This window comes from Poecile atricapillus, chromosome 31, assembly GCF_030490865.1.
Source record: "Poecile atricapillus isolate bPoeAtr1 chromosome 31, bPoeAtr1.hap1, whole genome shotgun sequence".
Taxonomy (NCBI): Eukaryota; Metazoa; Chordata; class Aves; order Passeriformes; family Paridae; genus Poecile; species Poecile atricapillus.
In genome coordinates, this window is record NC_081279.1 from 3,469,456 (window position 1) to 3,489,248 (window position 19,793).

General features: G+C 59.7%; 2 protein-coding genes across 13 annotated transcripts in view; both read left to right on the forward strand.

Moving 5' to 3' along the window:
• The first annotated feature begins 1,358 nt into the window (after positions 1 to 1,358).
• PSMD8 (proteasome 26S subunit, non-ATPase 8) lies at positions 1,359 to 10,347 on the forward strand. Its single transcript, XM_058859885.1, has 7 exons — positions 1,359 to 1,565; positions 2,892 to 2,964; positions 3,933 to 4,035; positions 4,119 to 4,284; positions 6,444 to 6,544; positions 7,353 to 7,464; positions 9,571 to 10,347. Exons 1-7 carry the CDS (start codon positions 1,383 to 1,385, stop codon positions 9,706 to 9,708), a joined length of 876 nt encoding a protein of 291 aa, XP_058715868.1. The 5' UTR covers positions 1,359 to 1,382; the 3' UTR covers positions 9,709 to 10,347.
• Positions 10,348 to 11,304: 957 nt separating this feature from the next.
• Positions 11,305 to 19,793, forward strand: part of HNRNPL (heterogeneous nuclear ribonucleoprotein L) — a 44,901-nt gene continuing 36,412 nt past the window's right edge. For 4 of the 12 annotated variants that reach the window (XM_058859871.1, XM_058859875.1, XM_058859873.1 and 1 more), the window contains exons 1-6: positions 11,308 to 11,588; positions 12,051 to 12,169; positions 15,949 to 16,186; positions 16,931 to 17,016; positions 18,035 to 18,131; positions 19,639 to 19,711. In XM_058859871.1, coding sequence (XP_058715854.1) covers positions 11,352 to 11,588; positions 12,051 to 12,169; positions 15,949 to 16,186; positions 16,931 to 17,016; positions 18,035 to 18,131; positions 19,639 to 19,711 — 850 coding nt within the window. In that variant the 5' untranslated portion in view covers positions 11,308 to 11,351. Of the gene's footprint in view, positions 11,589 to 12,050; positions 12,170 to 15,948; positions 16,187 to 16,930; positions 17,017 to 18,034; positions 18,132 to 19,638; positions 19,712 to 19,793 lie in introns of all 12 variants that reach the window. The other 8 variants (XM_058859879.1, XM_058859878.1, XM_058859876.1 and 5 more) reach the window with 4 other exon arrangements.

Here is a 19,793-nt window from a genome sequence, read left to right on the forward strand (position 1 = left end):
TACCCCAAAACCACCCCTGGGACCCCCAAAAAACAACCGGGGACCCCCAAAAATCCTCCTGGGACCCCCAAAAAAACCCGGGACCCCCAAAAACACCCCTGGGACCCCCAAAAATCCTCCTGGGACCCCCAAAATACCCCCAAAACACCCCTGGGACCCCCAAAAATACCCCAAAAACACCCCTGGGACCCCGAAAACCAACCGGGGACCCCCAAATCACCCCCGGGACCCCCAAAATCCTTCTGGGACCCCCAAAACCACCCGGGGACCCCCCAAAATCCTTCTGGGACCCCCCGAAAACACCCCTGGGACCCCCAAAATACCCCCAAAACACCCCTGGGACCCCCCAAAATCACCCCCGGGACCCCCAAAAACCCCCTGGGACCCCCAAAATCACCCCTGGGACCCCCAAAAATCCTCCTGGGACCCCCCAAAAAAACCCGGGACCCCCAAAAACACCCCTGGGACCCCCAAAAACACCCCTGGGACCCCCAAAAACACCCCTGGGACCCCCAAAACCAACCGGGGACCCCCAAAAACACCCCTGGGACCCCCCAAAAAAACCCAGGACCCCCAAAACACCCCCGGGACCCCCAAAATCACCCGGGGACCCCCAAAAATCCCCCGGGACCCCCAAAAATCCTCATGGGACCCCCAAAACCACCCCTGGGACCCCCAAAATCCTCCCGGGACCCCCAAAACACCCCTGGGACCCCCAAAACACCCCCGGGACCCCCAAAAATCCTCCCGGGACCCCCAAAATACCCCCGGGACCCCCAAAACACCCCTGGGACCCCCAAAAACAGCCCCGGGACCCCCAAAACACCCCCGGGACCCCCAAAAACCATCCCAGGACCCCCAAAACACCCCTGGGAGCCCCAAAATACCCCCAAAACACCCCTGGGACCCCCAAAAACCATCCCAGGACCCCCAAAACCACCCGGGGACCCCCAAAAATCCTTCTGGGACCCCCAAAAATCCTCCTGGGACCCCCAAAAAACCACCCCAGGACCCCCAAAATCCCCCCGGGACCCCCAAAAATCCCCCTCAGAGGCGGGGGGTGCCGTAAAGCGCCGCGGATGTCGCACTGAGGCGCGCGCGTTGCCACGGTTACCGCCGCGCGGGGACGGCAGCGCCGCACGGCGCGCTGCGTTGTCATGACGACAGCCCCCCCCCCCGGTGAGGGCCGCAAAACGCGCCGAGCCCGTTACCACGGCGACGCCGTAAAGCGCGGGGGGGCGGCCGTAAAGCCACGTTGCTGTGGTGACGGCTGAGTCGCCTGGGAGACGGCGCGGTGGTGCCGTAAGGCGCAGCCCGCGTTGCCCCGGTGACGGCCGCAAAGCGCGCGGGGTTTGGCGGCAGTGTCGCGTTGGCGCGCAGTCATGGCGGTGCCGAACGGGGCCGGGGCCGCGGCCGGGACGGGCCCGGGGTCGGGGCTGGGGGTCCCGGCGGGGACCGGGGGCGGCCTGAGAGCCGCGGCCGGGCTCTACGAGCAGCTCAAAGGCGAGTGGGGCCGAAAAAGCCCCAACCTGGCCAAGTGCGGGGAGGCCCTGGGCAGGCTGAAGGTGAGAGCGGCGGAACCGGGGGCTGAGGGAGGATGAGGGGGGATCTGAGGGGATTTGGGGGGGATTTGAGGGGGATTTGGGGGGGATTTGAGGGGGATTTGGGGGGATTTGAGGGGATTTGAGGGGTCTGAGGAGGATTTGGGGGGATTTGAGGGGTCTGAGGGGGGATTTGAGGGGATTTGAGGGGATTTGAGGGGTCTGAGGAGGATTTGGGGGGTCTGAGGGGGGATTTGGGGGGGATTTGGGGGGATTTGAGGGGTCTGAGGGGATTTGGGGGTTCTGAGGAAGGATTTGAGGGGCTGAGGGGGGATTTGAGGGGTCTGAGGAGGATTTGAGGGGATTTGGGGGGATTTGAGGGGATTTGGGGGGATTTGGGGGGGATTTGAGGGCTCTGAGGGGATTTGGGGGCTCTGAGGGAGGATTTGAGGGGCTGAGGGGGGATTTGAGGGGTCTGAGGAGGATTTGGGGGGATTTTAGGGGGCATTTGAGGGGTCTGAGGGGGGATTTGGGGGGTCTGAGGTGGGATTTGAGGGGATTTGGGGGCTCTGAGGGAGGATTTGAGGGGCTGAGGGGGGATTTGAGGGGTCTGAGGGAGGATTTGAGGGGATTTGGGGGGATTTGGGGGATTTAAGGGGGATTTGAGGGGTCTGAGAGGGGATTTGAGGGGATTTGGGGGGATTTGAGGGGTCTGAAGGAGGATTTGGGGGGATTTTAGGGGGGATTTGAGGGGTCTGAGGGAGGATTTGAGGGGATTTGGGGGGATTTGGGGGATTTGAGGGGGATTTGAGGGGTCTGAGAGGGGATTTGAGGGGTCTGAGGGAGGATTTGAGGGGTCTGAGGGAGGATTTGGGGGGATTTTGGGGGATTTTAGGGGGGATTTGAGGGGTCTGAGGGAGGATTTGGGGGGATTTTGGGGATTTGGGGGGATTTTAGGGGGGATTTGGGGGGTCTGAGGGAGGATTTGGGGGGTCTGAGGGAGGATTTTGGGGAGATTTGGGGGATTTTAGGGGGGATTTGAGGGCTCTGAGGGGGGATTTGAGGGTCTGGGGGCTCTGGGGCTGAGGGCACCCCTGTTTTTGGGTGAATTTAAGCAGAATTTGGGGGTGAGGAGGGGGGGGGATCCCGGATTTTGGGGATTCCGGGGATTTTTGGGGTGTCCCAACCCCCTCCTTGTGTCATTTCCTGCCTAAAATGTAAACACCAATTAACACCCAGCCATTAATTAACCCTGAGGCATTAATTAGCTGGGTGAGGAGGGATTTGGGGGGACACCCAGACCCCCCTGGGAGCCCCCAAATTCCTCCAGGACCCCCCAAATCCCCCCAGGTCGCGCTGCTGGACCTGAATTTCCTCCCGACCTCCGGCTCCTCCATGACCAAGCAGCAGCTGATCCTGGCCCGTGAGTGCCTAAAATGCCCCAAAATCCCCCCAAAATGCCCCAAAATGCCCCAAAATCCCCCCAAAATGTCCCAAAATCCCCCCAAAATGCCTCAAAATCCCCCCAAAATCCCCCCAAAATGCCCCAAAATCCGCCCAAAATGTCCCAAAATCCCCCCAAAATGTCCCAAAATCCCCCAAAATGACCTAAAATCCCCCCAAAATGCCCCCAAAATCCCCCAAAATCCCCCCAAAATGCCCCAAAATCCCCCAAAATGTCCCAAAATCCCCCCAAAATGCCCCCAAAATCCCCCCAAAATGCCCCAAAATCCCCCCAAAATGACCCAAAATCCCCCAAAATGCCCCAAAATACCCCAAAATGCCCCAAAATCGCCCCAAAATGTCCCAAAATCCCCCAAAATCCCCCCAAAATGACCCAAAATGCCCCGAAACGTCCCAAAATCACCCCAAAATGCCCCAAAATCCCCCCAAAATGTCCCAAAATCCCCCCAAAACGACCCAAAATCCCCCCAAATCCAACCTAAACTTCCCAAATCCAACATAAACTTCACAAAATCCAACATAAACATCCCCAAATCCAACTTGAATCTCCCAAATTCCTCTCAAATCTCTCAAAATCCAACATAAACCTCCCAAAATCCAACCTAAACTTCACAAATCCACCCAAACACCCCCAAATTCCTCCCAAACCTCCCCAAATTCCCCCAAATCTCCCCCAAATCCCCCCCAAACCCCCCCAAACCCCCCCAAATCCCATTCCCATCCCAAATTCCCATTTTTCCAGGGGATATCCTGGAGATTGGAGCCCAGTGGAGCATCCTGAGGAGGGACATCCCCCTCAAATCCCACCCAAACCCCCCCAAACCTCCCCAAATCCCCCCAAATCCCATCCACAGCCCCCCAAATCTCCCCCAAACCCCCCCAAACCCCCCCAAATCCCATTCCCATCCCAAATTCCCATTTTTCCAGGGGATATCCTGGAGATTGGAGCCCAGTGGAGCATCCTGAGGAAGGACATCCCATCCTTCGAGCGTTACATGGCCCAACTCAAATGTTATTATTTCGACTACAAGTGAGTTTGGGGAGGGGTCCCCAGGGGTCCCCAACCCCTTCTCCGGTGCCGGCAGCGCCCGGAACGTTCCGGAATATCCGCAGGGAGGAGCTGCCGGAGTCGGCGTCGCGGCATCAGCTGCTGGGGCTGAACCTGCTGTTCCTGCTGTCCCAGAACCGCGTGGCCGAGTTCCACACGGAGCTGGAGCGGCTCCCGGCGCCGGATATCCAGGGAAACCTCTTCATCCGGCACCCCGTGTCCCTGGAGCAGGTGTGGGGATGGAATTCCGGGAATTCAGGGGGATTTGGGGCTGGAATTCCAGGGAAACCTCTTCATCCGGCACCCCGTGTCCCTGGAGCAGGTGTGGGGCTGGAATTCCGGGAATTCAGGGGGATTTGGGGATGGAATTCCAGGGAAACCTCTTCATCCGGCACCCCGTGTCCCTGGAGCAGGTGTGGGGATGGAATTCCGGGAATTCAGGGGGATTTGGGGCTGGAATTCCAGGGAAACCTCTTCATCCGGCACCCCGTGTCCCTGGAGCAGGTGTGGGGATGGAATTCCGGGAATTCAGGGCTGGAATTCCGGGAATTCAGGGGGATTTGGGGATGGAATTCCAGGGAAACCTCTTCATCCGGCACCCCGTGTCCCTGGAGCAGGTCTGGGGGGATTTGGGGGGGATTGGGGCTGGAATTCCAGGAATTCAGGGGGATTTGGGGCTGGAATTCCGGGAATTCAGGGGGATTTGGGGCTGGAATTCCGGGAATTCAGGGGGATTTGGGGCTGGAATTCCAGGGAAACCTCTTCATCCGGCACCCCGTGTCCCTGGAGCAGGTGTGGGGATGGAATTCCGGGAATTCAGGGGGATTTGGGGCTGGAATTCCAGGAATTTGGGGGATTTGGGGCTGGAATTCCAGGAATTCAGGGGGATTTGGGGTGAATTCAGGGGGATTTGGGGCTGGAATTCCAGGAATTCAGGGGGATTTGGGGTGAATTCAGGGGGATTTGGGGCTGGAATTCCAGGGAAACCTCTTCATCCAGCACCCCGTGTCCCTGGAGCAGGTCTGGGGGGGTTTGGGATGGAATTCCAGGAATTTGGGAGAATTCAGGGGGATTTGGGGCTGGAATTCCAGGAATTCAGGGGGATTTGGGGCTGGAATTCCAGGAATTCAGGGGGATTTGGGGCTGGAATTCCAGGGAAACCTCTTCATCCGGCACCCCGTGTCCCTGGAGCAGGTCTGGGGCTGGAATTCCGGGAATTCAGGGGGATTTGGGGCTGGAATTCCGGGAATTCAGGGGGATTTGGGGCTGGAATTCCAGGAATTCAGGGGGATTTGGGGCTGGAATTCCGGGAATTCAGGGGGATTTGGGGCTGGAATTCTGGGAATTCAGGGGGATTTGGGGCTGGAATTCCGGGAATTCAGGGGGATTTGGGGCTGGAATTCCAGGAATTCAGGGGGATTTGGGGATGGAATTCCAGGGAAACCTCTTCATCCGGCACCCTGTGTCCCTGGAGCAGGTCTGGGGCTGGAATTCTGGGAATTCAGGGCTGGAATTCTGGGGATTTGGGGCTGGAATTCCAGGAATTCAGGGGGATTTGGGGCTGGAATTCCAGGAATTCAGGGGGATTTGGGGCTGGAATTCTGGGAATTTGGGGATTTGGGGGGAATTCAGGGGGATTTGGGGCTGGAATTCCAGGGAAACCTCTTCATCCGGCACCCCGTGTCCCTGGAGCAGGTGTGGGGATGGAATTCCGGGAATTCAGGGGGATTTGGGGGGAATTCAGGGGGATTTGGGGTGAATTCAGGGGGATTTGGGGCTGGAATTCCAGGGAAACCTCTTCATCCGGCACCCCGTGTCCCTGGAGCAGGTCTGGGGATGGAATTCCGGGAATTCAGGGCTGGAATTCCGGGAATTCAGGGGGATTCAGGGGGATTTGGGGGGAATTCAGGGGGATTTGGGGCTGGAATTCCGGGAATTCAGGGGGATTTGGGGCTGGAATTCCAGGGAAACCTCTTCATCCGGCACCCCGTGTCCCTGGAGCAGGTCTGGGGGGGTTTGGGATGGAATTCCAGGAATTTGGGGGAATTCAGGGGGATTTGGGGCTGGAATTCCAGGAATTCAGGGGAATTTGGGGCTGGAATTCCGGGAATTCAGGGGGATTTGGGGCTGGAATTTCATGTTGGAATCTGGGGCTGGAATCCCTACGGAATATTGGAGAGTTCTGACCCTTTTTGGGGTGTTTTACCCCATTTTTAAAGTGTTTTATCCCATTTCTGGGGTGTTTTATGCCATTTTTGAGGTGTTTTATCCCATTTTTGGGGTGTTTTATCCCATTTTTGAGGTGTTTTATCCCATTTTTGGGGTGTTTTATCCCATTTTTTGGGTGTTTTTTCCCATTTTTGGGTGTTTTATCCCATTTTTGCCCGCAGTACCTGATGGAGGGCAGCTACAACAAAGTTTTCCTGGCCAAGGGAAACATCCCAGCAGAGAGCTACACCTTCTTCATCGACATCCTGCTGGACACCATCAGGTTTGAGACCCCAAAAACCCCCAAAATCTCCCCAAAATCTCCCCAAATCCCCCCAAAATATCCCCAAATCCCCCCAAAATATCCCCAAATATCGCCAAATCCCCCCAAAATCTCCCCAGATCCCCCCAAAATCTCCCCAGATCCCCCCAAAATCTCCCCAAATCTCCCCAAATCCCCCCAAAATCTCCCCAGATCCCCCCAAATCTCCCCAGATCCCCCCAAAATCTCCCCAAATCTCCCCAAATCCCCCCAAAATCTCCCCAAATCTCCCCAAATCTCCCCAAATCCCCCCAAATCCCCCCAAAATCTCCCCAAATCTCCCCAAATCCCCCCAAAATCTCCCCAGATCCCCCCAAAATCTCTCCAGATCCCCCCAAATATCCCCAAATCCCCCCAAATCTCCCCAAATCCCCCCAAAATCTCCCTAAATCCCCCCCAAAATCTCCCCAAATCCCCCCAAAATCTCCCCAGATCCCCCCAAATATCCCCAAATCCCCCAAAATCTCTCCAAATCCCCCCAAAATCTCCCCAAATCCCCCAAAATCTCCCCAAATCCCCCCCAAAATCTCCCCAGATCCCCCCAAATCTCCCCAAATCCCCCCAAATCTCCCCAGATCCCCCCAAATCTCCCCAGATCCCCCCAAAATCTCCCCAAATCCCCCCAAAATCTCCCCAAATCCCCCCAAAATCTCCCCAGATCCCCCCAAATCTCCCCAAATCCTCCCAAAATCTCCCCAGATCCCCTCAAAGTCTCTCAGAACCCCTGAGAATCCCCTCTGAGCCCCCCCAAATCTCCCCCAAACCGCAGGGATGAGATCGCCGGCTGCATCGAGGCCGCCTACGAGCGGATCCTGTTCCCCGAGGCCGCGCGGATCCTCTTCTTCAGCTCCCCCCGCAAAATGACCGACTACGCCAAGAAGGTACCGCCCCCAAACCTGTCCCAAAACACCCCGAAATGATGAAAAACCGCCCTGAAATAGCCCAAAACTGCCCTGAAATACCCCAAAACCAACCTGAAATATCCCAAACCAGCCTGAAATACCCCAAAACCGCCCTGAAATACCCCAAACTACCCCAAAACTGCCCTAAAATACCCCAAAACCACCCTGAAATATCCCAAACCAGCCTGAAATACCCCAAAACCGCCCTGAAATACCCCAAACTACCCCAAAACTGCCCTGAAATACCCCAAAACTGCCCTGAAATATCCCAAAACCAACCTGAAATACCCCAAAATCGCCCTGAAATATCCCAAATCTGCCCTGAAATAGCCCAAATCTGCCCTGAAATACCCCAAAGCCAACCTGAAATACCCCAAAACTGCCCTGAAATACCCCAAACCAGCCTGAAATAGCCCAAACCAGCCTGAAATACCCCAAAACCGCCCTGAAATACCCCAAACCAGCCTGAAATACCCCAAAACTGCCCTGAAATACCCCAAAACCGCCCTGAAATACCCCAAACCTACCTGAAATACCCCAAAACTGCCCTGAAAACCCCATACCTTTCCCAAATCCCCCAATATCTGCCCCAAACACCCCCAAAATCTTTTCCAAACCTTCCCCAAACCCCCTTTAATCACTTCCAATCCACCCAAACCCCCTCAAACCCCCTTTAACCCCCTCCAATCCACCCCAAACCCCCTTTAACCCCCTCCAATCCCCCCCAAACCCCCTTTAACCACCCCGAAACCCCCTTTAACCCCCTCCAATCCCCCCCAAATCCCCTCCAAACCCCCCAAAATCCACCCTAAGCCACCTTTAACCCCCTCTAAATCCCCCCCAAACCTCATTTAACCCCTCCAAATACCCCCCAATCCCCTCAAACCCCCTCCAATCCCCCTTTAACCCCTTTTAACCCCCTCCAAATTCCCCCAAACCGCCTTTAACTCCCCCAAACCCCATTTAACCCCCTCTAATCCCCCCCAAATCCCCTCCAAACCCCCCAAAATCCACCCTAAGCCACCTTTAACCCCCTCCAATCCCCCTTTAACCCCTCCAAATCCCCCCAATCCCCCTTTAACCCCCTCCAATCCCCCCCAAACCCCCTTTAACCCCCTCCAAACCCCCTTTAACCCCCTCTAAATCCCCTTTAACCCCCTCCAATCTCCCTTTAACCCCCTCCAATCCCCCTTTAACCCCTCCAATCCCCCCCAAACCCCCTTTAACCCCCTCCAAACCCCCTTTAACCCCCCCAAATCCCCTTTAACCCCCTCCAATCTCCCTTTAACCCCCTCCAATCCCCCTTTAACCCCTCCAATCCCCCCCAAACCTCCTTTAACCCCCCAAACCCCCTTTAAACCCCTCCAAATCCCCCCCAAACCCCCTTTAAACCCCTCCAAATCCCCCCTAAAGCCCCTTTAAACCCCTCCAAATCCCCCCCAAACCCCCTTTAAACCCCTCCAAATCCCCCCTAAAGCCCCTTTAAACCCCTCCAAATCCCCCCCAAACCCCCTTTAACCCCCTCCAAACCCCCTTTAAACCCCTCCAATCCCCCTTTAACCACTCCAAATCCTCTTTAAACCCCCAAGCCCCCTTTAACCCCCCAAACCCCCTTTAACCCCCCTCCAATCTCCTTTTAGCCCCCCCAAATCCCCTTTAACCCCCCCAAACCCCCTTTAACCCCCTCCAATCTCCTTTTAGCCCCCCCCAAATCCCCTTTAAGCCCCTCCAAACCCCCTTTAACCCCCTCTAAATCCCCTTTAACCCTCTCCAAATTCCCTTTAACCCCCTCCAAACCCGCTTTAAACCCCCCCAAACTTTCTTTAACCCCCTCCAAACCCCCTTTAACCCCTCCAAATCCCCCCCAAACCCCCTTTAACCCCCTCCAAACCCCCTTTAACCCCTTTTAACCCCCTCCAAATTCCCCCAAACCGCCTTTAACTCCCCCAAACCCCGTTTAAGCCCCTCTAATACCCCCAAACCCCCTTTAACCCCCTCCAATCTCCTTTTAACCCCCCCAAATCCCCTTTAACCCCTCCAAACCCCCTCAGACCCCCTTTAACCCCTTTTTTTCCCCTCTCCCAGCGGGGCTGGGTGCTGGGCCCCTCCAATTATTACAGTTTTGGGGGGCGGCAGCAGAAGACCGAGGACCCCCCGATCCCCTCCACGGAATTGGCCACGCAGGTGATCGAGTACGCCCGGCAGCTGGAGATGATCGTCTGAGGGCCCAGGAGCACAAAATTCCCTTTATTTCCTCCCAATTCCCCTTTTTCCGCCTTTTTTCCGCCTCTTTTTTTGGGGGTTTTTTTTTGGGGGGGTTTTATTTTGGTTTTGTTTTTGGAGGGGGTTGAACTGCTCGAAGATGATTTTTCCCCCCCCTGCCCCCCCAACATTGAGACCCCCAAAATCCCCCCCCAAACCCCAATTAATTTTCCTTATTTCTCTTATTTTATTGAGTTTTTGGGGGCGTTTCAAGGGCTTTGAAGTATTCCTTTGAGAGCAGTTATGTATTTAAATGTGGTTTTTTTGGGGGGGTCTTGATACACGAGGGTCTCTCTGAAACCCTCGGGACCCCCAAAATCCCCATTTATTCCCATTTTCGTTGCATTTTTGGGGGGAGTCTTGATGTGGGGACCCCAAAACCCTCTCAGATCCCCCCAGACTCCCAAATCCCCCATTTAACTCACATTTTCCCGCAGTTTTGGGAGGTTTAACAGTTTCAAAGGTTCTTTTTGGTGTGTGGGGATTTAGAGACCCCCCCCCCCCTCGCACCGACTTTTTGGGCAGAATCGGGGCGGGGGGCTGAGCCCCCTCCCCATAAAAATGGACCCCAAAATATTTCAATAAAGTGCTGGAGCCGGAGTGAGGCGGTTTGGGAGGGTTTTGGGGTCGTTTTGGGTCATTTTGGAGCCATTTTGGGGCCGTTTCGTTCCTGAGGGGACTCCGGGACCCCCGAATTGGGAAGGGGGCGGCTCCGACTCCCTCATGAGGACGCCCCGCCCCCTTTCTCTTCTGATTGGCTGAGCTTTCCCGCGCCGCGCGCTGATTGGCCGAGGAACAGCCATAACCTAGAAGCGCGTATGAAAGGGCTGAGATGATTGGCTGGTAGTGGCAGGAATGAGAGGAGCGCGGTGATTGGCTGGAGCCGCGGGGCCGCGTGGTTAATGAATGTGGGAGGGGGCGGGGTTAAAATGACGTGAGGAGGGCGGTACGGGCGGGAGGAGGAAGGCCCAGCGCTCCCAGTGCCCTCCCAGTTACTCCCAGTGCCCTCCCAGTTACCCCCAGTGCCCTCCCAGTTGGTCCTGCGGTGCCCAAGCGCGCTGGCCAATCCCCAGCGAAAACGAGCAAACGGACCAATCAGAGTGCGGCGCTGCGGGCGTGGGCGTTGATTGACGTGCGGCTCAGCCAATGAGCGAGCGGCGTGCTCTGTGGGCCAGACCAAAGGCCGGGGCTGCTCGAGACGAGCCAATCGTGCCTGGATGATGTCGATCGACGTCGCTCCGCGGCAATGGAGGGGGCGCCGCTGCCGAAGGGCGCTGTGGGAAGAGGGAGGTGGGATCTGAGCGTAGCACAAGGAGACGGGGCAGAGCTTTGCCCTGACAGGCAACGCGTCCTCCAATCAGCGCGGTGGGCGGGCGGAGCGTTTCGCGAGGCGACCAATGGTATTCTGAGGAGAGCGCTGATTGACAGCGCAGCGGACCAATAGGCGCTGGACGTTCTCCTCGACTGGGCAAATCACAGCGGCTCCTGGCGGCGCGAGTGCGGCGGGAACGGCCTCAGCCAATGGGATGCGCTGTTCGCCTTGATTGACGTGTGGGCGGGCCAATGGGGGGCGTGTCGTGGGCGGGGCGGCGGAGCGGGGCGCCATGTCGCGGCGGCGGTGGCGAGGCCCTCAGGGTGCCGAGGGCGGCGGACGCGGAACCGACATGGGGAAGATGGCGGCGGGCGGTGGCGGCAGCGGTTCGGGCCGATATTACGGCGGCGGTAGCGGCGGAGAAGGCGGGAGGGCTCCTAAGCGCCTGAAAACCGATAGCGCGGAGCCGCCGCCTCACGGGCCCGGTGGGCCGGGGGGCGCGGGCGGCGGAGCCGGAGCGGGAGGATCGGTGAGAGCGGGGGGAAAGCGGGGAAGGGGTTTCATGTGGGGAGGGGGTTTAGAACGCTCTGAGCGCGATAAACGTGGCGGCAGAGGCCGAGAGCGGTAAAACATCTCCCCTGAGGGGGGAAAATGAGGGGAAAGAGGGGTCTGAGGGGGCGAACATGGCGGGAAGGGCTGAGGGGACCCTCATGAGAAGAAAATGGCGGGAAGAAGGCGCTGAGGGGAGGAAGAGATTTCTCTGAGGGAGCAGATGTGGGGAGAGGGGTTCTGAGGAAGGCAAATACAGCGGGAAAGGCTGAGGGGGGTAAAAGATTCCCTCTGAGAGGGATTTTATTTAGGGAAATGGCTGCGGGCCGCAAATATGGAGGAGCGCGGATATTTCTCGAACTTTTAGGGGGTTAAATCTTAAGGGGGGTAAGGGAGGCCCGCGGGGTTTTGGGGTGTCCACAAGGCCTCGGTGTCCCCTCAGGAGAATTACGAGGATCCCCACAAAACGCCGGCGTCGCCCGTGGTTCACATCCGCGGCCTCATCGATGGCATCGTGGAGGCCGATCTGGTGGAGGCGCTGCAGGAGTTCGGGCCCATCAGGTGGGGACACCGGGGACACCGAGGGGACACCGAGGGGACACCGGGGACAGCGTGCTGGGCACTCAGGGGTGACGCCGGGGACACCGGGGACACCGAGGGGACACCGGGGACAGCGTGCTGGGCACTCTGGGGTGACGCCGGGGACGCTCTGGGGACACCGAGAGGGCACTGGGGACACCGAGGGGACACTCTGGGGACACCGAGGGGACACTGGGGACAGCGTGCTGGGCACGCAGGGGTGGCATAGGGGTGACTCTGGGGACGCCGAGGGGACACCGAGGGGACACCGAGGGGACACCGAGGGGGCACCGGGGACAGCGTGCTGGGCACTCCGGGGTGGCACCGGGGACACCGAGGGGACACCGAGGGGACACTGGGGACAGCGTGCTGGGCAGTCTGGGGTGACACCGGGGACACCGAGGGGACACCGAGGGGACACCGGGGACAGCGTGCTGGGCACTCAGGGGTGACGCCGGGGACGCTCTGGGGACACCGAGAGGGCACTGGGGACACCGAGGGGACACCGGGGACAGCGTGCTGGGCAGTCCAGGGTGGCACAGGGGACACTGGGGACACCGGGGACAGCGTGCTGGGCACTCAGGGGTGATGCTGGGGACGCTTTGGGGACACTGAGAAGGCACTGGGGACACCGAGGGGACACTCTGGGGACACCGAGGGGACACCGGGGACAGCGTGCTGGGCACGCAGGGGTGGCATAGGGGTGACTCTGGGGACACCGAGAGGGCACTGGGGACACCGAGGGGACACTCTGGGGACACCGAGGGGACACTGGGGACAGCGTGCTGGGCACGCAGGGGTGGCATAGGGGTGACTCTGGGGACGCCGAGGGGACACCGAGGGGACACCGGGGACAGCGTGCTGGGCACGCAGGGGTGGCACCGGGGACACCGAGGGGACACCGAGGGGCCATCGGGGACCGCGTGCTGGGCACTCTGGGGTGACACTGGGGACACTGAGGGGACACTGGGTACAGCGTGCTGGGCACTCCAGGGTGACACCGGGGACACTGAGGGGCCACCGGGGACACCGAGGGGACACCGGGGACAGCGTGCTGGGCACTCAGGGGTGACGCCGGGGACGCTCTGGGGACACCGAGAGGGCACTGGGGACACTCTGGGGACACCGGGGACACTCTGGGGACACCGGGGACACCGAGGGGACACCGAGGGGACACTGGGGACAGCATGTTGGGCACTCCGGGGTGGCACCGGGGACACTGGGGACACCGGGGACACCGAGGGGACACCGGGGACAGCGTGCTGGGCACTCCGGGGTGGCACCGGGGACACTGGGGACACTGAGGGGACACCGGGGACAGCGTGCTGGGCACTCCGGGGTGGCACCGGGGACACTGAGGGGACACTGGGGACACCGAGGGGACACTGGGGACAGTGTGCTGGGCAGTCCAGGGTGGCACAGGGGTGACACCAGGAACACTCTGGGGACACCGAGGGGACACTGGGGACAGTGTGCTGGGCAGTCCAGGGTGGCACAGGGGACACTTGGGGGACACTGAGGGGACACTGGGGACCGCGTGCTGGGCACTCTGGGGTGACACTGGGGACAGTGTGCTGGGCAGTCCAGGGTGGCACAGGGGTGACACCAGGGACACTCTGGGGACACCGAGGGGGCACCGGGGACACTCTGGGGACACCGAGGGGACACTGGGGACGGCGTGCTGGGCAGTCCAGGGTGGCACAGGGGACACTTAGGGGACGCCGGGGACAGTGTGCTGGGCAGTCCAGGGTGGCACAGGGGTGACACCGGGGACACCGAGGGGACACCGAGAGGACACTGGGGACACCTAGCGGTCACCGGGGACAGCGTGCTGGACACTCCGAGGTGGCACAGGGGCGACACCAGGGACACTGAGGGGACACTGGGGACACCGAGGGGACACTGGGGACAGTGTGCTGGACACTCTGGGGTGGCACAGGGGTGACACCGGGGACACTCTGGGGACACTGGTGGCTGTGGGCTCGCTGTGGTGACGTTGTGGTGGCACTGGGGGGCTGGTGACGCCACGGTGACAGCGATCCTGTGACAGCAGTGACAGCGCTGTGTCCCCTGTTCTGGTTTTGTGGAGGTGACACCTGGGGGAGGTGACACCACAGTGACAAAGTCCTTGTCACAGCTCTGTGGTGACATCAGGGGTTGGGGACACCGTGGGTTGGGGACACTGTAGTTTGGGGACATCCTAGTGACAATGTCCCTGTTCCAGCTACATGGTGATGTCAGGGGTTGGGGACACTGGGCTGGGGACATCCCGGTGACATCTCTGTCCCAGCTACATGGTGATGTCAGGGGTTGGTGACACCGTGGGTTGGTGACACCATGGGCTGGGGACACCATGGGCTGGGGACACCATGGGCTGGGGACACCATGGGTTGGGGACACCACGGGTTGGGGACACCATGGGTTGAGGACAGCATGGGTTGGGGACATCCCGGTGACATCCCTATCCCAGCTACATGGTGGTGATGTCAGGGATTGGTGACACCATGGGCTGGGGACACCGTGGGTTGGGGACACCGTGGGTTGGGGACATCCCGGTGACATCCCTGTCTCAGCTACATGGTGATGTCAGGGATTGGTGACACCATGGGTTGAGGACACCATGGGCTGGGGACACCATGGCTTGGGGCACCATGGGTTGGGGACACCATGGGTTGAGGACACCGTGGTGACAACGTCACTGTCCCAGTTACGTGGTGGTGATGTCAGGGGTTGGTGACACCATGGGTTGGGGACACCATGGGCTGGGGACACCGTGGTGACAACGTCCCTGTCCCAGTTACGTGGTGGTGATGTCAGGGGTTGGGGACACCAAGGGTTGGGGACACCATGGGCTGGGGACACCATGGGCTGGGGACATCCCGGTGACAACGTCCCTGTCCCAGTTACGTGGTGGTGATGTCAGGGATTGGTGACACCGTGGATTGGGGACACCATGGGCTGGGGACACCATGGGCTGGGGACACCATGGGTTGGGGACACCATGGGTTGAGGACACCATGGGTTGGGGACACTCTGGTGACAACGTCCCTGTCCCAGCTATGTGGTGGTGATGTCAGGGGCTGGGGACACCATGGGCTGGGGACACCATGGGTTGGGGACACCATGGGTTGGGGACACTGTGGTGGCAGCATTCCTGTCCCAGTTATGTGGTGGTGATGTCAGGGCTTGGGGACACCGTGGGTTGGGGACACCATGGGTTGGGGACATTCTGGTGACAATGTCCCTGTCCCAGCTCTGTGGTGATGTCAGGGGTTGGGGACACCATGGGTTGGGGACATCCCACTGACAACGTCCCTGTCCCAGTTATGTGGTGGTGATGTCAGGGCTTGGGGACACCACGGGTTGGGGACATCCTACTGACAACGTCCTTGTCTGAGCTCTGTGGTGATGTCAGGGCTTGGGGACACCATGGGTTGGGGACACCATGGGTTGAGGACACCATGGGTTGGGGACACCATGGGCTGGGGACACCATGGGTTGGGGACATCCCGGTGACATCCCTGTCCCAGCTACATGGTGATGTCAGGGATTGGTGACACCATGGGCTGGGGACACCATGGGCTGGGGACACCATGGGCTGGGGACACCATGGGTTGGGGACACCATGGGTTGAGGACACCATGGGCTGGGGACACCATGGGTTGGGGACACCATGGGCTGGGGACACCATGGGCTGGGGACACCATGGGTTGGAGACACCGCGGGCTGGGGACATCCCGGTGACAACGTCCCTGTCCCAGTTACGTGGTGGTGATGCCGAAGAAGCGTCAGGCGCTGGTGGAGTTTGAGGACATCCTGGGCGCCTGCAACGCCGTCAACTACGCCGCCGACAACCAGATCTACTTCGCCGGCCACCCGGCCTTCGTCAACTACTCCACCAGCCAGAAGATCTCACGGCCCGGCGACAGCGACGACGCACGCGGCGTCAACAACGTGCTGCTCTTCACCATCCTCAACCCCATCTACTCCATCACCACGGTGAGCAGGGCTGGGGGCTTCACTGGGGTGTGGTTTATTGGGGTGTGGGTTATTGGGGTTTATTGGGGTGTGGGGTGTGGTTTATTGGGGTGTGGTTTATTGGGGTGTGGGGTCACCAACAACGTGCTGTTCTTCATCATCCTCAACCCCATCTACTCCATCACCATGGTGAGCAGGGCTGGGGGCTCCGCAGGGAGTTGGGTGTGGTTTATTGGGGTGTGGGGTGTGGTTTATTGGGTTTGGGGTCACCAACAACGTGCTGCTCTTCACCATCCTCAACCCCATTTACTCCATCACCACGGTGAGCAGGGCTGGGGGCTTCACTGGGGTGTGGGGTGTGGTTTATTGGGGTGTGGGGTGTGGTTTATTGGGGTTTATTGGGGTGTGGGGTGTGGTTTATTGGGGTTTGCGGGGTTTTAATGGGGTTTGGGGTCACCAACAACGTGCTGCTCTTCACCATCCTCAACTCCATCTACTCCATCACCACTGTGGGTGGAGGTTTGGGGTTTTTGGTGTCCTGGGCTGTATTTTTGGTGTCCCAGGTGTGTTTTTGGGGTCCCAGGTGTGTTTTTGATGTCCCAGGTGTGTTTTGGTGTCCTGGGCTGTATTTTTGGTGTCCCGGGCTGTATTTTTGGTGTCCCAGGTGTATTTTTGGGGTCCCAGGCTGTATTTTTGGGGTCCCAGGTGTATTTTTGGTGTCCCAGGTGTGTCTTGGGGCACCCCTGACCCCCCCATTTCCCACAGGACGTGCTCTACACCATCTGCAACCCCTGCGGGCCGGTGCAGAGGATCGTCATCTTCCGCAAGAACGGCGTCCAGGCCATGGTGGAATATCCAGAAATCCGGGAATCCCAAAAAAAGGGGAGGAGGAGGAGGGGGGATCCCCAAAATCCCCAAATTCCCACCGGGAATCCCAAATCTGGGAAAGGAGGGAGGGGGATCCCCAAAATCCCCAAATTCCCGCCGGGAATCCCAAATCCGGGAAAGGAGGGAGGGGGATCCCCAAAATCCCGGTGCCCCAAATTCCCACCGGGAATCCCAAATCCGGGAAAGGAGGGAGGGGGATCCCCAAAATCCCCAAATTCCCACCGGGAATCCCAAATCTGGGAAAGGAGGGAGGGGGATCCCCAAAATCCCCAAATTCCCACCGGGAATCCCAAATCTGGGAAAGGAGGGAGGGATCCCCAAAATCCCGGTGCCCCAAATTCCCACCGGGAATCCCAAATCCAGGGGAGAAGGGAGGGATCCCCAAAATCCCGGTGCCCCAAATTCCTGCCGGGAATCCCAAATCCAGGGGAGAAGGGAGGGATCCCCAAAATCCCGGTGCCCCCAATTCCCGCTGGGAATCCCAAATCTGGGGGAGAAGGGAGGGGGATCCCCAAAATCCCCAAATTCCCACCGGGAATCCCAAATCCAGGGGAGAAGGGAGGGGTCCCCAAAATCCCAGTGCCCCAAATTCCCACCGGGAATCCCAAATCTGGGAAAGGAGGGAGGGGGATCCCCAAAATCCCCAAAATCCCGGTGCCCCAAATTCCCACCGGGAATCCCAAATCCAGGGGAGAAGGGAGGGATCCCCAAAATCCCGGTGCCCCCAATTCCCGCTGGGAATCCCAAATCCGGGAAAGGAGGGAGGGGGATCCCCAAAATCCCCAAATTCCCGCCGGGAACGGCGCTGGGGAACCTCCAGGAGGGATTTGGGGGGCTCAGGTGGCCTCACCTGGCTCAGAGCGAGGCCGTTCCCATCTCCCCGCCCCTCTTTGATCCCAAAATTCCCCGGATCTGAACTCCCCGAGTTTTGGGAATTTTGGGAATTTCGGGAATTCCGCGTTTTCCTTGACGGGCGGGAACGTTCGACTCGGTGCAGAGCGCCCAGCGCGCCAAGGCCTCGCTCAACGGCGCCGACATCTACTCGGGCTGCTGCACCCTCAAGATCGAGTACGCCAAGGTGAGAGCACCTGGGGACACCTGGGGGACACCTGAGACAGCTGGGGACACCTGAGAACACCTGGGGGGACACCTGGGGACACCTGGGGGACACCTGGGGACACCTGAGACAGCTGGGGACAGCTGGGGATATCTGAGACAGCTGGGGACAGCTGAGGGGACACCTGGGGGACACCTGAGACAGCTGGGGACATCTGGGGACACCTGGGGACACCTGAGACAGCTGGGGACATCTGAGAACACCTGGGGGGACACCTGGGGACATCTGGGGACAGCTGGGGGGACAGCTGGGGGGACAGCTGGGGACACCTGAGACAGCTGGGGACAGCTGGGGGGACAGCTGGGGACACCTGAGACAGCTGGGGACATCTGAGAACACCTGAGACACCTGGGGACATCTGAGAACACCTGGGGACACCTGGAGGGACAGCTGGAGACACCTGAGACAGCTGGGGACATCTGGGACCTCCGGGAACACCTGGGGGGACACCTGGGGACATCTGAGAATACCTGGGAACACCTGGGGAGACAGCTGCGGACACACCTGGGGACACCTGGGGGGACATCTGGGGACACACCTGGGACACCTGGAGATAGCTGGGACACCTGGGGACATCTGGAGATATCTGGGACAGCTGGGGACACCTGGGACATTTGACGGGACACCTGGGGACACACCTGCAGATGTCTGGGGGTACCTGGGGACACACTTGGGCACACCAGGGGGTACCTGGGCACACCTGGGCGCACCTGGGGACACACCTGGGCACACATGGGCACACCTGGAGATATCTGGGGGTACCTGGGGACACACCTGGGCACACCTGGGGGTACCTGAGCACACCTGGGGACACACCTGGAGATGTCTGGGGGTACCTGGGGACACACCTGGGCACACCTGGGGGTACCTGAGCACACCTGGGGACACACCTGGAGATGTCTGGGGGTACCTGGGGACACACCTGGGGGTACCTGAGCATACCTGGGGACACACCTGGGCACACCTGGGGACACACCTGGAGATGTCTGGGGGTACCTGGGGACACACCTGGGGACACACCTGGGCACACCTGGGGGTACCTGGGCACACCTGGAGATATCTGGGGGTACCTGAGCACACCTGGGGACACACCTGGAGATACCTGGGGGTACCTGGGCACACCTGGGGACACACCTGGAGATATCTGGGCACACCTGGGGACACACCTGGGCACACCTGGGGGTACCTGGGGACACACCTGGGCACACCTGGGGGTATCTGGGCACACCTGGGGACACACCTGGGGACACCTGGGGGTACCTGGGCACACCTGGGCACACCTGGGGACTCACCTGGATATATCGGGGTACCTGGGCACACCTGGGGACACACCTGGAGATATCTGGGCACACCTGGGGACACACCTGGGCACACCTGGGGGTACCTGGGCACACCTGGGGACACACCTGGGGGTACCTGGGCACACCTGGGCAGGTGCCAAAGCCCCTTCCCCGTTCCCCCCACCCAGCCCAGCCGCCTGAACGTGTTCAAGAACGACCAGGACACCTGGGACTACACCAACCCCAACCTGAGCGGGGCAGGTAATGCAACACCCGGCAACAGCCCCGCCCTGGGGGGGACCCCGGGGGGCTGGGGGGGTCACCTGGGCCAGGTGGGGGCAGG